Genomic DNA, 16,240 nt, shown 5'->3' on the forward strand with positions numbered 1-16,240 from the left:
CTGCGGCATCCTTTGGTGCAGGGTGCGATCCTCCCCCTATGTTGTTTAGCATCTACATGTGTCCCTTCGCCCAGCTAGTCTGGAGTTTTGGGTTGATGGTGTGCAATTAACACCTGCCCCTGCTGTCAAGAGTCTCGATGTGATCCTGGATGTCTCCTTATCAATGGAGGCACAGGCCGCAGCCGCAGCCAAGGCGGCCTTTTACTACCTCTGCTGGGCTAGGCAGCTGGTGCCTTACCTTTCCCACCCTGACCTAGCCATAGTGATCCATGCGATGGTCACCTCCAGGCTAGATTACTGTAATTCACTCTACATAGGGCTGCCCTTGAGACTGATCTGGAAACTCCAGCTAGTACAGAATGCTGTAGCGAGGGTCCTTACTGGGACCCCGCTGAGAACCCACATTCAGCCAGTGCTCCACCAACTGCACTGACTCCAGGTGGAGTACCATATCAGGTTCAAGGTGCTGGTTTTAAAGTCTTAACACGGTCTGGGACTCTCGTATCTGCTGGACCACCTCTCCTGGTACACCCCCCAGAGAGCTTTACGCTCTGCTAACGCTCTGCTAATAACAACTTACTGGTGGTCCCCGGCCCGAAGAGTGTCTGGCTGTCCTCAACTAGGGCCAGGGCTTTTTCAGTGGAACTCTGTCTCCACTGAGACTCGGGCTGCAAGACTGAGATGTTTCACCAGGCCCACGGTTGAGGGCAGCAATGCGTTTTCATCATAGCTGGACTCCCTACCCCTCCTGCTTCTCCTGCAATCCAAGTGAGTTCTAGTAGGGGTCCCTGACTGCTTTCACTGGGCTGGCCCTGGTTCTGTGCATTGACAGATGAACGCCTACTCAAATGTACCTCATAAATTACCGGTTTTAAACCGTATAATTTGTTTTTGGTATAGTGTCTGTATATTTGTACTGTTATTGTTGTTTTATTATTTTTGCTGATGTTAGCTGCTCTGAGCCTGGCTTCGGCTGAGAGTGGGTTATAAGTCCAATAAACAGTAGTAACTCATTGGAGATTCCTGGCCCTAAGCGTGTCTGACTGTCCTCGACCAGGGCCTGGGCCTTTTCGGCCTTTTCCCCAGCCGGTTGGAACTCTTTGTCCAATAAGACCCTTGCCCTGCGGGACCTAGCTGAGTTCCACAGAGCCCGGAAGACAGAGATGTTCTGCCAGGTCTGTGGTTGATGCCACCAATGGTAACATCTGGAAGCTGAAAGCTCCCCTCCTCCCCTTCCCTATCTTCCCTTTCTATTATGTCCATATTTCAACTGTTCATTGTTGTCCACTCCCCCTGAGGTATTTGGGTTAAATTGGACAGCAGCCATCGTCAAAACAGCTATCCCTCCAGGGAATTATATTGGCACCTTTGAATTAAGCTGTTTTTAAATTCAGCACTGTTTAAACTGTTTTAAAACGCTGTATGTTTCATTATATTTTAAAGTATTCAAATATGATGTTAATCGCCCTGAGCCTGGCTTTGCCGTGGGAGGGCAGGATATATCATCATCATCATCATCATCATCATCATCATCATCATTATAATATACTTTTGCCCCTGTTGCCCAATAGCATGAGTTTTCATATGGAGCATTACTAAAAACAATACCTGTAGAATTATTATTAGTATTAGTATTAAAGGACAGTTCACCCATTAGTGGGTGCAGAAGGTAGTTTGCAATACTACCCTAGTCCTAATGCAAAACCATTCACACACTACCCAGTGTTCTAACTTTGCTGTGAAGAAAGTTTGTTGCCTTCCTCTAATCTGGAGAACTGGGTTCGATCCCCCATTCCTCCACATGAGTTGCAGAGGCTAATCTGGTGAACTGGATTTGTTTCCCCACTCCTATGCATGAAGTAACTGGGTGACCTTGGGCTAGTCACACACTCTCAGCCCCACCTACCCCTCAGGGTGTCTGTTGTGGGGAGGGGAAGGGAAGGTGATTGTAAGCCGGTTTGAGTCTTCCTTAAGTGGTAGAGAAAGTCGGCATATAAAAACCAACTCCTCTTCTTCATCACCATGACAGTTGCTGCCACGTAATGGTTGCAGGGTTGGACTAGGATACTGCTGTGCTGTAGAATTTTGCTAACAGTCACCTTGAGCCCATCAAAATCTCTCAACTTAATCTCTATCTCACAAGGTTGTTGTGAGGATAAGCTACAGAAGGGGAGAACAGTGCAATAAGCCACTTTGGACCCCATTGGAGAGAAAAGTGGGATATAAATAAAAAATATAAATATAAATCTTACCCTGGAGAATGTTGTAGTGTCTAGAGGCTATGTATTAGTAAACAAACAAACAAACAAAAAACCTAATGTTGTTTCAAAAGATATCTTCAGAATCCTTCTATATATATCCTGTAGTATTCATTGTAATGAGGCTGCTAATCCATTAGCTAAAATCAAGATAGGTGAACAAGCTAGCAACTCAGGTTTTTGTAGATGGCATACCTGTTACAGGTAGGGTTGCCAACCTCCAGGTACCAGCTGGAGATCTCCTGCTATTACAACTGATCTCCAGCCAACAGAGATCACTTCACCTAGAGAAAATGGCCATTTTGGCAATTGGTCTCTATGCCATTGAAGTTCCTCCCCTCCTCAAACCCACACCCTCCTCAGGCTCTGCCCCAAAACCTTCCCGCCGGTGGCAAAGAGGGACCTGGCAACCCTAGTTACAGGTATGTCAGCACAACAGAGTATAAAACTATATCAAAAAGCTGGTGTGGGGCAATGGTTAGAGCAGTGATTCCCCCTCAGTGGCCCCTAATAGGTTTCCTGGAGCTCATTTGCTTCTTCCCCAAAGCAAAGAGTCAAGACCTTATAACAGTAGTTGTGGAAAGATATAGTGCTGCAAATAAAATGGTAACTGTAGAGGGGTAACTGTAATACTAATGGCCAGATGTTGTCTAGCTCTGCAGAGGCCCTGTGTCTTCTCTTCTCTCCCATTTGCAAAATGCACGATGTATGACATAATTAGTTCCTTCATCGATGCTTCAGTTACTGGCTACATCTGGTGGGGGCAAGGAAACTTGTAACATCATTTCACATTATATATATTCTGACTTACTAAATGATGCCAGGGTAGAGAAGAGAAAGAGGTCCATGGTTGCTGCATCTCACTGCAACAAGTAGCTCTGGCCAGAGATACAATCCTCAAGTTATCCTCAATCGTCAGGTTTGGAGTGGTGGACTCTAATCTGGAGAATCGAGTTTGATTCCACACTCCTCCACATGAGCGGCAGACGTTACTCTTGTGAACCGGGTTGGTTTCCCCACTCCTCCACATGAAGCCAGCTGGGTGACCTTGGGCTAGTCACACTCTCTCAGCCTCACTCACCTCACAGAGTGTCTGTTGTGGGGAGGGGAAGGGAAGGTGATTGTAAGCCGGTTTGAGTCTCCCTTAAGTGGTACAGAAAGTTGGCATATAAAAACCAACTCTTTCTCTCCTCCTCCTCCTCCTCCTCATGCTTTGATGAATACAGATCAAATGCCTGGGAGTATGCAGTAGAAAATATTGGTTGGGAATAGCCAAAGTATGCTTGTTCAAGTGGTTTGACTACCATAATTTCAGTGTAAATGATCTCAAAGAGCAGCACACCCAGAATACAGCCAAAAAGTTAAGGGAGCTTTCGAGAAATTGCTCCTCATTTAACTTTGCACTGTCGTACACTATTGACTGCTTTCCTGAAACACAGAACTGGTTTGCAGGGTGGGGGCGGGGAATCAAACAATGGCAGTTCCATGGCAGACATTCCAACTTTCTTTGCTGCATAAAATAAGTTGCTTCATTCAGTTTAGATTTCTAAGGATTTTATGTTTAAACACCACCAAGGCAAGAAAGAAGGCTTTTCAGTGGAAGTGTTAGAGTCTCAGGCTAATTCTCTCGCCCCACAAATGTTTCTTTATTGAAGAGACTCTCCGAAGCTAGATCCTGTACAAAATATTAAACAGCTTTGGAAATAATTTGAAGTCTTACAGCTTAGCCATTTCTCTCCCCCCCACCCCTTTACGTGCCTTCTTGGTTGGAACTTAGCACTGTACAACCCAAGCTTCCCTCTGTTCATGGCCAATACTTTGTTCCACTGATCGCATGCCTCCAGAAGGTTAATTATGCATGTACCTCTGAAGGGGGGAATGGGCATGAGAGGGAAGGCTGGCCCATACTTAACTCAGCCTACTCTACTCTTTGCTGAATAGAGGAAATGGCCTGATTCCATGGCGTGATTTTACTCATCAAGAGCCAGCCTTCTCTCAGCATAGGACCCTCCCCTCCTGGAACACACCAGTTCCCTGTGCCACAGTCACATTACATTCCTCTTGATTCACACACAGTTTGAAGTGACAATAAAGGCCATGAGAATTTTCAGGTCTCTGCAAAAGTCTTAGTTCAGAGCACAAATGCCATGTCAGCAGCAGAAGTATTTCCTGCTATACAGTCATTGATATCTCGAAAGGGACACTATTATTCTTGTTGCTTGAGGTCAACCCTCTTGCACATTTTGTATTTTGCTTACAAAGTACAAGAGGCGTTTGCACTGCATCCACTGTAAATGAGCCACACACATGAAAATTGCAGAATCAGGAAACAGGAGGGAAAAGTCTGGGTCCTTGCTTCCATGTACTGCACGCTGAAGGCAAAGTCTATGGCCCGAGTTGCCCTATTGCAGAGGTGCCTTCCCCATAAATGCCAAGGCTTGATCCAATTCACAAGTTAAGAATATGTATGCTGTGTCCTCATCCTGTGTAACAGTCAGATGTGAGTGGCAAGTTTTTCTTAATTCCTATACACATGGTGCCTGGTTTGGATTGGGACCATGGCATGCATGGAGAAGGAACTTCAGCCCCCCCCCCACATGAGATAAGGAAAATAGCATTGGTGGGGGGGTGAAGCCCCTTCCTCCACACACACTATGGGACCAATCCGAATTGGGCATCACATGCTCAGGAATGGCAACTAGGGTTGCCAGGTCCTGCCTCTCCTCCGGTGGGAGACTTTTAAGGCACATCTCAGGATCACGCGGCAATGCGTGGATGCACCGACGTGCATGCGCGTAACTTCCTGTTTACAACCGGAAGTCCTGCCTCGCGAGAGGCCTTATGCCACTCAAACTGGCATAAGGCCCCTCGCAAGGTGGGACTTCCGGTTGTAAACTGGAAGTGACCTGCAGTGGCGTGTACGCACGTGCACGTTTGCCTGCCGACCGTCAGTGGTCCGCGGGCAAAGGGGCAAATTGCCAGGGGTTTGCCCACCACCACCGGGCACCTGGCAACCCTACCTGCAACTCACATCTGCCTGTTACATATGGTTGCCAGCCCAGGAGACTGCAGAGGGCAGGATTTACCCAAATGGCATCCACTGATACCACAATGCACTTTGGGCTTTCAGTTATGCAGTTGGAAATGATGTTGCATTGCAAATGGGTGCCATTTTGCTCCCATTTTTCTCCCACTAGAAGAAGAAGAGTTGGTTTTTATATGCTGTTTTCTCTACTTTTTAAGGAGAAACAAACAGCCGTACAATCTCCTCTCTTCCTCTCCTCACAACATACATGGTGCCTTAGGTCTCATGTATGGTCATAAGGGAAATTTCCTCAGTATTCCAAAAAAACATTATTTGAAGAAGAGTTGGTTTTTATATGCCGACTTTCTGTACCATACCACTTAAGGAAGAATCAAACCATCTTACAATTACCTTCCCTTCCCCTCCCCACATCAGACACCTTGTGAGATAGGTGAGGCTGAGAGAGCTTGAAGAGAGCTGTGTTTAGCCCAAGGGTCAGCCAGCTGGCTTCATTTGGAGGAGTGGGGAATCAAACTCGGTTCTCCACATTAGAGTCTGCCGCTCTTAACCACTACACCACGCTTGCTACCCTATGGAGTGGCGATGAGGGCCACAGGTGATTGGCGAGAGGTTGCCTGCCAAAGTCGACAGCTTGGCCTGCCTGTGGAAACCCCAGACTCAAACTATGTACTCTGTAATGTGTGAATTAGCATCAGGGCGACATCTAAGAAAAGCACATGAAGATGATCTGGAATGCCCTTCATTTAAATATGTGGGAGAGTCCACACATGGCTGAGTTCTAGGAATATGTTAGAATCTAATGAGCACTCTAGATCCGGCAACTGGGGTTGGATCCAGCACTATTCCAAAACAGGGGTTTGTAGAAATAAACCACGATGATATAATGCAAGGGTACTTAAGGAAATGAGTAATTAAGATTAAACTGCCTAAACATTAAAATGTGAATTTTTAGAATTAAATCCATACCAGTGGGGGACCCACAAAGACTTTCAGAGGGCATCTCATTTCCCCCTGTATTCCCTTCCTTGCTATTTCTACTTTCCTTTCCCTGGCATCCCCCACAGCCTCTCCTCTTATCCTACTTCATTTTCTCCTTCCTACCCACCAGCCAACCTACATTTATCTGCCTGTGTCTTCAGCTTGTTCCCTCCTCCAAAAGAATCTCCTAGCCAAAATTCTGGCTAGGCTGTGCAGTGGCTGGTAGAGCTAAGCTGGACCCAATTCTGTGGTTACTGCCTTTTCGAGGCCTGGCTGAACTGTGTGGGTAGTAAGTCTCCAGTGATTGCTGCTGGATGTGTCCTCGATGAGTCCTCCTCGATTAGGGGACATGGCAGGGTAGGGGGATGGGACCTTTTCCAAGGCTGATTTCGCCTCCAAGTAGGGTTGCCAACTTCCAGGTTTTACATGAAATGGACTTATACCGGATCTCCATTGTATTACGTCTTGTTTCCGTTGCCTACTGACGCACTTTTATGGATTCATTGTTATGGACTGAATAAGGATTGAGCATTTGGGCTTATATTTTGTATTGTAAAGCCTTATGCTAGGAGTTGGGGTCTCAACTAGACCAATCCTGATATACATTTTTTTGCTCAAGTATTGTGATCATTATAATTGCTTCTAATATACGTCTTTAATAGCAAGTGTTGCAATTGTTTGTTTTCCTTATTTTGGAAAGAATTGTCTTGTGCTATATTTTGAATTCCACACTCCTGACTAGCACCTGTAAGCCGCTGTTTGATTATTACAACTTCCAGGTACTGGCTGGAGATCTCCTGCTATTACAACTGATAGCCAGCCGATAGATATCAGTTCACCTGGAGAAAATGGCTGCTTTGGCAATTGGATTCTATAGCATTGAAGTCCCTCCCCAAACCCCGCCCTCCTCAGGCCCCACCCCCCAAACCTCCCGCCAGTAGAAGAGAGGGACCTGGCAACCCTACCTCCAAGTCCACCTCTGCTTTCACTTCATGGCTTTGCTTTACAGAAACCAAGGCTTGGAAAACTGAACAATATTGTTGTGGTTGCCTAGCAACCTCCAAAATGGCCCCTGAGAGCTCATTGGACATTCTTTTCTTAAAGCCACAGGCATTGTTTCTGTTATTTGAGAGTTTTAGATTTCAGATTTTTAAAACGCAAACCTGGACTTCCTTCAGGTTTGTGGAGAAATCCCCCCATCTGTCCCTAGCTCCATTTTGCAGATCTATTGATCATATCCTCTATGACATGGTGTAGCATTAGATATGATACTTGACATTCTCCACATTATAGTGCTACAAATATAATCAGATAGGGCTGTATGTTATTTATTTATTTATTTATTTATTTAGCCTCCTTTATTCCGTTTCAGCCAGGATCCAGCCAGGATCGAACGCAAGTTAGGCGAAACGCATGCATTCGATCCTGGCTGAATCCTGGCTGAAACAGGGAATAAAGGAGGCTAAAGCAACCATGCTTTTTCACCCATAGTGCCTATAGTCATTTAACTGTACTATTATAAGTTGCACAAGCACTCCTGCCTAACCCTGAGTATACGATCCAGCAAGTAATTTAAATATATGAGCAGAGTTCACTTGCTTTGTGAATTTGTACAATTTGTACAAGCTCAGAATCATATTTTCAATTTATTCATGGGGTTATTTGAAGTACTCGCAGTCCTGAAACGCTATCGTCTGAATCGGACTACAGAGACACCTTGGAAAGGGAGGCTTCAACCACACATTTACGCATGTACACACCCACACATCTTGTAGGAGTAATATAAATTTATGACCTGGAATTAATTCGACCTGATACTATGATCTATGCCGCTTAGACAGATGTTTTGTAGGGCCTGCCCTGAATTTGCTTCATAGGATTTTAATCAAACCTGTGTGGAGAACAACTGTGTGATCAGGAAAAGACAAATGAGAGCAAGGCGCAAGGTAGAGAGTTCATTTAGCGGAACAACTGTGAACCAGAAGTTCACACGTATCCTGGTACAAGAGACTGCAGCAATTCCTACAGTCCTAGCACTCCACGAAACAGCTGTAACAGAACCCAGCAACGGCACACATTTGGCGGTACTGATACATGTAAGAACTAGTTTTTTGTTTTACACAACCTATTTTTTTAAAGAAAAAAACTTTAGTGAGTACAATGACCGTACACATTTTGCTCACTGAAAAGAGTTAACAAGGAGTGAAGGACATTGCTTCATGGTTGTAGAGACATACGTCAAGGAGTCTTTGGCTCGGTCCAAGGACAAACAAGTGTAAAAATTATACCCACGCTTTTGTCTTGACAGCAAAGTCCTTCAGCCCAGTCTGGCTGAGGGCTAACAGCTCTTTGAGATTCTACTCTGTAATGCACCTTGGCGTCAAATGGTTGCTTACAATTCATCTCCCCTTTTAACAGAAGCTCCAAGACTACAGGCATTTTTTTGGTGGGGGGGGGGAAGAAAGAAAAGGGTCTCCTTTATCGCAAGGCAGGTTGCGTTTTCATTGGATCTGAGACCACATAGTGGGAACATTGCCCCCAGTTTGCTTCTATTCTTTAGCAGCCCTCAGCAGATATTTATGCTAACTGAAGAACCTATTGAAGATAAGGCGTCATGTCATGCCACCCAGAGAGAGACCAATAAGGGCGCTGCTTTAGACCATCACAAAGAGTGATGTGGATATTGACAACAGTACTGCAGTGTCTAAGAGCATTTCAATCAGCTACTTCCAGGGGAACTTCGGGAGTTTAGGATCATTTGTTTAAAAATACCTTTACTAACTCTGGGAAGTTGCCGGCTCAAACCGGGCCTCTGCCATAAATTCAGTAGGCAAGCCACTATCTCTGCCTCCGCAGTTTGGGAATAATCCAGCCTTCCTGACAGGGCTAATGTAAGGATTAATGTAAGGATTACCAAATGTAATGTAAGGATTACCAAATGCACGTGAAACTCCTGAGCTGTTTGGAGGATGGAAAACGAATCTATTTCCTTTGGAAGAGAGAAAGTGAACATATTCCTCTTGAGAGGATGATGAAGTCAGCTCTTTTAATTATACATAAAAAGGGGTTTATCCTTTAGCTTGCCAGATTCAGATACAACTCAGCTGTACACACGTATAGTACCTGCCTCCATTATAGGAGGACGATTGGCTTGCCAACATTTTATTATTGGCCCCTCTACCCCATGGCAGCTATTTCTGGTGGTCCTCATTCCCTGTTCTCAAAATTCCTATGAGACCCAGAAGCTCAACAAGATTAGGGACCCCTGGTCTAAGTCAACACTCTGCATTTTACCACATAAGGAGACTAATGATTAATTTCTAAAATGAGTAAGTGTTGGGGTTCTGCCTGAAACCTGAACCTCTTAATCATAGTGGCTGCAGTTGCTGAGGAAATCATTTGTTCCCACAAACAGAATCATAGAGTTGGAAGGGACCACCAGGGTCATCTAGTCCAACCCCCTGCACACTGCAGGAAATTCACAACTACCTTCCCTCCACACACTCCCAGTGACCCCTACTTCACGTCCAGAAGATGGCCAAGATGCCCTCCCTCTCATGATCTGCCTAAGGTCATAGAATCAGCATTGCTGACAGACGGCCATCTAGCCATCTATTGTAATTAAATGAGAAATTGATGCTACAGCGTAGCAAGGTTCAGCAGAAGCTGTGTTGCACCGATAGGCAGAAACTTTAAAAGAAACAAGATATCCCTTGAAGAGACTTACAGGTCTGTCTTCAGTTCTACCATCTTTCTGGGGAGCCAGGAAGGCAGGGCTTCCCTGACAGTTTAACCACCATCCGCTTCACTTGAGGCTGCGGGAACCACTGAATGAAGCCGGGCGGGTTCCCTGGCAATTAACTGCCAGTCTTGTCAACTGAGCCAGTTAAAGAGTAGCAACGTTAACTAATGTCAGCGCAGTCTTTCATTTTACAGGTTGCTCTGAGAGTCTTTAAAAGGTGAAAAGCAACGAGTAAATCCTATGTATACCTTTTCATCCCACCTTTCCTTCATGGAGCTCAGAGCAGCATGGGTGGTTCAGCCCCACCACACAACAAACTAGGCAGGATAGTCTAGGGTTGCCAACTGCCAGGTAGTAGCAGGAGATCTCCTGCTAATTCAACTGATCTCCAGCCAACAGAGATCAGATCACCTGGAGAAAAATGGCCACTTTGGCAATTGGACTCTATGGCATTGAAGTCCCTCCCCTCCCCAAACTCCGCCCTCCTCAGGCTCCGCCCCAAAAATCTCCCGTCGGTGGTGAAGAGGGACCTGGCAACCCTAGGATAGTCTGAGACAGAGTGAAGGGCCCAGGGCCACCCACCAAGCTTCATGGGTGAGTGGGTGTTAAATAAAAATTTTAAGCATTTGTACTGTATTTTTCCTTATGCATTCAAAGCACTTCTCAGCAATCATATTACATCAACCCTATAAGGTAGACCTAGTATAGCAGTTAGGGTATTAGACTAGGGTTTGGGGACACAAGTTCACATCCGCAGGTTTCCTGTAAAACGGAGCTATTCCACCAGGCCTATAACTGAGGACAGCCACAAGATCCATCTTTACTGGCCTCCGCATCCCACCCCCCACTTTGAAATCTGGGGGGCTAATGTGCTGACATTTATTGCTGTGGCGCCTAGGTATAGTTCGGCCATCTGTTTAGGGTTTTTAATGGTTTTAATTATTATAGTTTTAAGGATGTACTTGATCTATATTGGATGTATTTATGTTTTAATTATTGTTAGCCGCCCTGAGCCTGGTTCGCTGGGGATGAGGGCGGGTTATAAATTCAAAAATAAATAAATAAAATAAATCCCCACTCTACCATGGAAGCTCACTGTGTAACCTTTGGCCAGTCACATACACTCTATCAGCCCTATCAGCTAACAGGGTGATTGTAGTGAGGATAAAATGGAGGCAGCGAAAGCATAATCTGCTTTGGATTCCCATTGTAGAGAAAAGCAGAATACAAACACCGAAGTAAATAAATAGCCCTAAATTACAGATTTGTATGGTAAGTGTAAGATGCTAGACACAAAATGTGGCTTTGACTCTCGCTTCTGTGAGGATATAGATTACCTTTCAGTGCCAATACTTCAACACACATTTAATTTAGTCAAATGGAAAGCATCAGGCTCAAATGCCTGCCTAGAACTTTACAGTGGCGTCTCAGTTATTTACATCCTTGGTTGATGACAGAAGGATGCAAGAAAGGATGGAGAGAATGGGTGGGAAGCATATTAAAATGAGCCATGAAGGACAATACAAATGTGATAAGTCAGAGCCATATGCAAATGGATGCGTGCCCTAGAAAGTCTAATCCTATCAAGAATGCCCAGGATGTTAATTTGCCCATCTTTCACAACTCATAAATCTATCCTCCCTTGCAAAGCCAGACTGCCAAATGCCATCAAGAAGGGCTGCTTTCAGGCTGGCAATTTCAGTGTAGCTGCCTGGATCACGCCTCAGTAAAGACTCATAAAGAGCTTTGTGTGGGGAAGACTTCGGAGCTGCTATTCACATTTTGCCTCAATAGAGCAAAACAGTGGGAAACGTGAATGACTGATTGTCAGAACTGGTGGTCTCTCTTGTGCTGCCTTTGGCATACTGAGCTATGGATTTCTTTCATTGCAAGCCCTTAGCCTGCCAACAAATCTGCACAGCCTCTAGAGCTGCTAAACCACATGCGATTACTTTGGCCTTTAGCATCCTACAAACACAAAGAAAGAGTGGGCTTTGATAATCGTATCATAACAAACTAAGAGAAACTTCTTTCCCTAAGGTTGCAAGTTCTATTATTTCATTCTACCATTATTGTTTAAAAAGCTCCTTTCCTGCACAGACCAGATGTTGTATTTTTCTAAAACGCCTGTTGGAGGCATAATAGGTGCTTACCTCTAGAACAGTAGACTTACCGCTGTTTGTGCAGTATGCTACAGTTTGTGTGGAATGGTTATAATCTTGAACCACCACGCACATTGCTTTTATTTTATGTAGCAACATCACTGTACACATGCACAAAACTTGGCTTTGCTCCAGAGCTTACAATTTAAGGATTGAAAACGGAATGAGGCCAGGACCACTAAGGACACTACAAAGAAAACCCTCCAACACCCTAATCAGCTTCATGGACCCTGGAAATTCTGGCATTTAGATTTCATATGATGCTTGGATTAAATAAGGGTGGTTTGGGAGGTGGTGAACAAAGTGGAAAAAGTGACATTCTCAGAACTGGATCTATGGTGACACTGACCTGGGAAGAACCAAATTGCATCTTCTTGGGACCACGGACGAGTACTTCAGCTGCAGCTCCACACCGCTGTGATAATGCTAGTACTCTACCTTATTAAAACTATGGCTTCTCTTGCCGAGTTCTATTATACTCAAGGTTTGTAGCATTTGTTTGTAGAGCTGCGGTAATTTGCTCCTCAAATTGTTCTAGTAGTCCTTACATTTTTCACCAGAATTTATGCCACCACCACCACCCCGGTTGGACTTCTAGCTTTTAAAAAAGGAGCTTTTTTGCCTCCCATAGCTTTTTGGACTGCTATATAGCAAGGCAGGTATTATTTGGACTTGTGTATTTTCTAACCTGCAGAATGTGTTGATTCTCTATCAACAAGCTTTTGAAAAACCTCCAACCTTCTTGCAATGATCTGAGTCTCCTGCTATAATCTCTTTCATAGTGTATGAATTGTTAAGAGTATATGCTTTTAATAGTTATTGAAAAAAATATCACTTGGCTCTGACAGCATAGACTATGTCTTTTTCAAAGGCAAAATGACCACAGCAAGAACCATCACTCAAGATGTTAACATGCCAGTATCTGGTGCCCCCTGCTGTAACAGGAAAAAACCTCTGCACAATTAAGCAGCGGGCCACTGTGTGTGCACTTGTGTAATTTCTACAGCTACAGTTTAATGAAAATACGCTGGATGTGGCATACTTTGGACATTGAGTAGTATGCCAGGTTCCTCATGGGAAAATGTTTGCTCAAAACAAAAATATCTTAGTGGGAATGACAGCAAGCAGTTTTTTTCATAAATCATTCCAAATAATGTTTTGGGGAATACTGAAGAAATTTCCCCTTCTGACCATACACGAAGTCCTGAGTCAACAGCAGTGTGCCCACATTTCAGATATACAGCATCAGCAGTGTGCCACATTTCAGATATACAGAGGCCTCACCATCAACTGTTGGCGGTTGCAGAAATACAGTGCATTGCATTTAATTATAAATTCATAATTTGAAATACTATTTCCCATAATCTCGCCCCCTATACTTATAGTGATTTGCAATCATAAGATTGTACTACCAAGAGTATGTGAATGAAGTTTATTTAGGGTTGAATGGAATGGAATGTGATACAATACATAGAAGACACTTCAAGATGAGCAGAACACTAACTGCACAGGCTAGAATTTCACCTCAAGCCAACATAATCTCAAAACCATTACATTTCCCACTTTCAAAAAAAGATGATGTGTCATGCAAAATTAAAAACATTCTAACCACCCTTGTGGTACCATTTCAAATGCTACCATACCACAGTAATTTACACCATATTAAGTAATCATTCACAAAGAATGTAATACTCAGCAATGAAACGCTTAAATCATAGATTTTGCGTGAACATCAGTTACAGCCATTTGGTAAAACTAAAGAGTGGAAAACATGCTGCGAAAAAAAGTACCATACAAATTAAGACCCCTTTTATATTCAGTCTGAATTGCCTGCAGCAGCAATTGCATCACGTGGTGGGTTAATTAAATTTTCCACATGATGTTGGAACAATTCATGCACTGACTTCATGTGCTCTACAGTTACTTAAAACGCACAATTATGAGCAAGACTGTTCAAGCAGTCTTGGCAGTCTCCCTCTAAACTATAACGTGATATTGATTGACAATTAAATTATATCATGGGTCATAGTCCTATATGCTGAGGAAGCCAATTAAAATATAATTTAAAATTAGAATGAAATTATGTATGAATTAATTATATTTACATAAAGTCTTTGAAATGATTAGGTAGTTCTAGATGGAACTGAATGAGTAAGGAATGCAGGTGGCAGGAGAGAGGGTGAAGAAGCTGTCAGTACCTCATAATGCAACCCCACGAAAAAGTTTTAGACTAGAGTAACTTCGCACAAGATTGTGCTGCTGGTGTAGCAGCTTTCTGTACTGCCCTGTGCCTTCAGTGACTATCATGTGGAATGCCCAAATAATGCACTTTCAATCCACTTTCAGTGCACCTTAACGATCGTTTGCAAGTGGATTTTGCCAGTTCACATAGTAAAAGCCACCTTCAAAGTGCATTGAAAGTGGATTGAAAGTGCATTATTTGGGCTGTGTGAAAATGCCCTTAGAGTAAGCTGAACAGAGCTCTCAGAAAGCTGGCTAACTAGGTATAGCTAATTAGGAATGGAGAGGTGCAGTTCTAATAGACTTTGCTCAGAGAGGTGTGTGTGAAAACGTGGATCTCATAGTCTGCGTTTAGCCTTGTACTAATAAAAAGGGGGGGGGGAAGTATACTACAAATTGCATTGCCTGCAAATGAAATATGCTCCCAAAATTTAGCTGCACTGTGGATACCCACCCTGCTCACTTCTGCCAACCGAAATTTTTAACCCCTGGTGGATTTGTTCAGGAACTGGAATGTTCTACCCGAGTACTCTGGAATGTGTTCTGTTCTGTGAACAATCTATCGGAACGTCTTTATTCTGTCTGAATGTTGGGCGCGCCTCCATACTGACTGACAAGACCTGGAATCTTATAAGGTCCTTCAACCTACTGTTATGTGGTGAAATGCAGATGATTAATGCAATGATTGAAAGAAGATTTGCATATCCTGCAATTCTAACACACACATATTACAAAACAATGTAAATAAATACCAAGCTAGTAGAAAAGCTCTTATTTACAGTTTTACAAATGACTCTGTGTAAATGTAGAGTTTTAAAGAACACAGTATTAGTAAAATGAGTTCCTGTATAGCAATACAGTTTGTTAGATTTCACTGTAATAGCATATAGAAAACATAATTCAAGTTAATAGTTGTTATATAATTTAGTACAGACAAAACCAGTTTCACCTGGGATGAGATCTGTTAAAGTGCTGAAAAACGACATTTCTGAAATTGTAGAAAACTTACTATACATTTATTAAAGCTTTACCGCGTCAAAATGTTAGATTTTATTCACATTTTCTACCACAATGCCTGTGGGATGGGATAACAATTTTTCAGCAATTCAGTACACTCTTTACTTTGATCTCTTTGCAAATACATTTGAGGTTTCAAGGTTCTGTGGCGGCTTCAGGCTTCACAATCTGGTAAGTAATCAAATATTCGGGATAGGCCTGAAAGATAGGTTAGATTAATTATAGTCTCCAATTTCCAAGTACAGATTACAGAGTTATTGCACTGGATGAACAATACATACTTTATAAGCAAGGAAAAATGGTGGGAGATACTAATTTTGATCAGGTGAAAAAACTCTCTTGAAGCCTTGAAAATCTAGCTCCCTCATGGAAATATGAAATATAAAACCCCAAGAGATCTATGGACAAGCTTGCAAATTTAAAGAAAAATCAATTTTTTTAGAAATAAAACCGAAAATACACTACCTGCTCTCCTCTGTAAATGACATATTCTGCTAAAGCTAGTCCATTTACACTAGGCCGCCCAGTAACTGAATGGTGTCCTGGAGGAGAATGAGCCATTTTCATTGCACTGAACTGCAGAAAAGACTTGCCCAATGTAACACGGCAAAACAGCAACTGCCTATATTAAAAAAACAAAAACAAAAACTTTTACTTATAACGTGTGAAAGTTAAAAAAAAGCTGACAATTTTAAATATGCAAGTAAGCCTTAAGAAAAAATGTAACACTCCATTTTTTTATGTCAATGCAAAATTTGACTGAAATAAAATACACTGCTTTTTGTTCTCTCTCTCT

The 16,240-nt window shown here is 43.2% G+C and overlaps 1 protein-coding gene across 1 annotated transcript in view; it reads right to left on the reverse strand.

Annotated features, from left to right (window-relative positions):
* Positions 1–15,184: 15,184 nt before the first annotated feature.
* The window catches only part of TNKS2 (tankyrase 2), a 40,423-nt gene continuing 39,367 nt past the window's right edge, over positions 15,185–16,240 (reverse strand). The window contains exons 26-27 of the mRNA XM_056849533.1: positions 15,910–16,066; positions 15,185–15,642 (exon numbers count right to left, since the gene is read on the reverse strand). Coding sequence (XP_056705511.1) covers positions 15,580–15,642; positions 15,910–16,066 — 220 coding nt within the window. The 3' untranslated portion in view covers positions 15,185–15,579. The remainder of the gene's footprint in view (positions 15,643–15,909; positions 16,067–16,240) is intronic.

The sequence above is a fragment of the Euleptes europaea genome, chromosome 5 (assembly GCF_029931775.1).
Source record: "Euleptes europaea isolate rEulEur1 chromosome 5, rEulEur1.hap1, whole genome shotgun sequence".
Lineage (NCBI taxonomy): Eukaryota > Metazoa > Chordata > Lepidosauria > Squamata > Sphaerodactylidae > Euleptes > Euleptes europaea.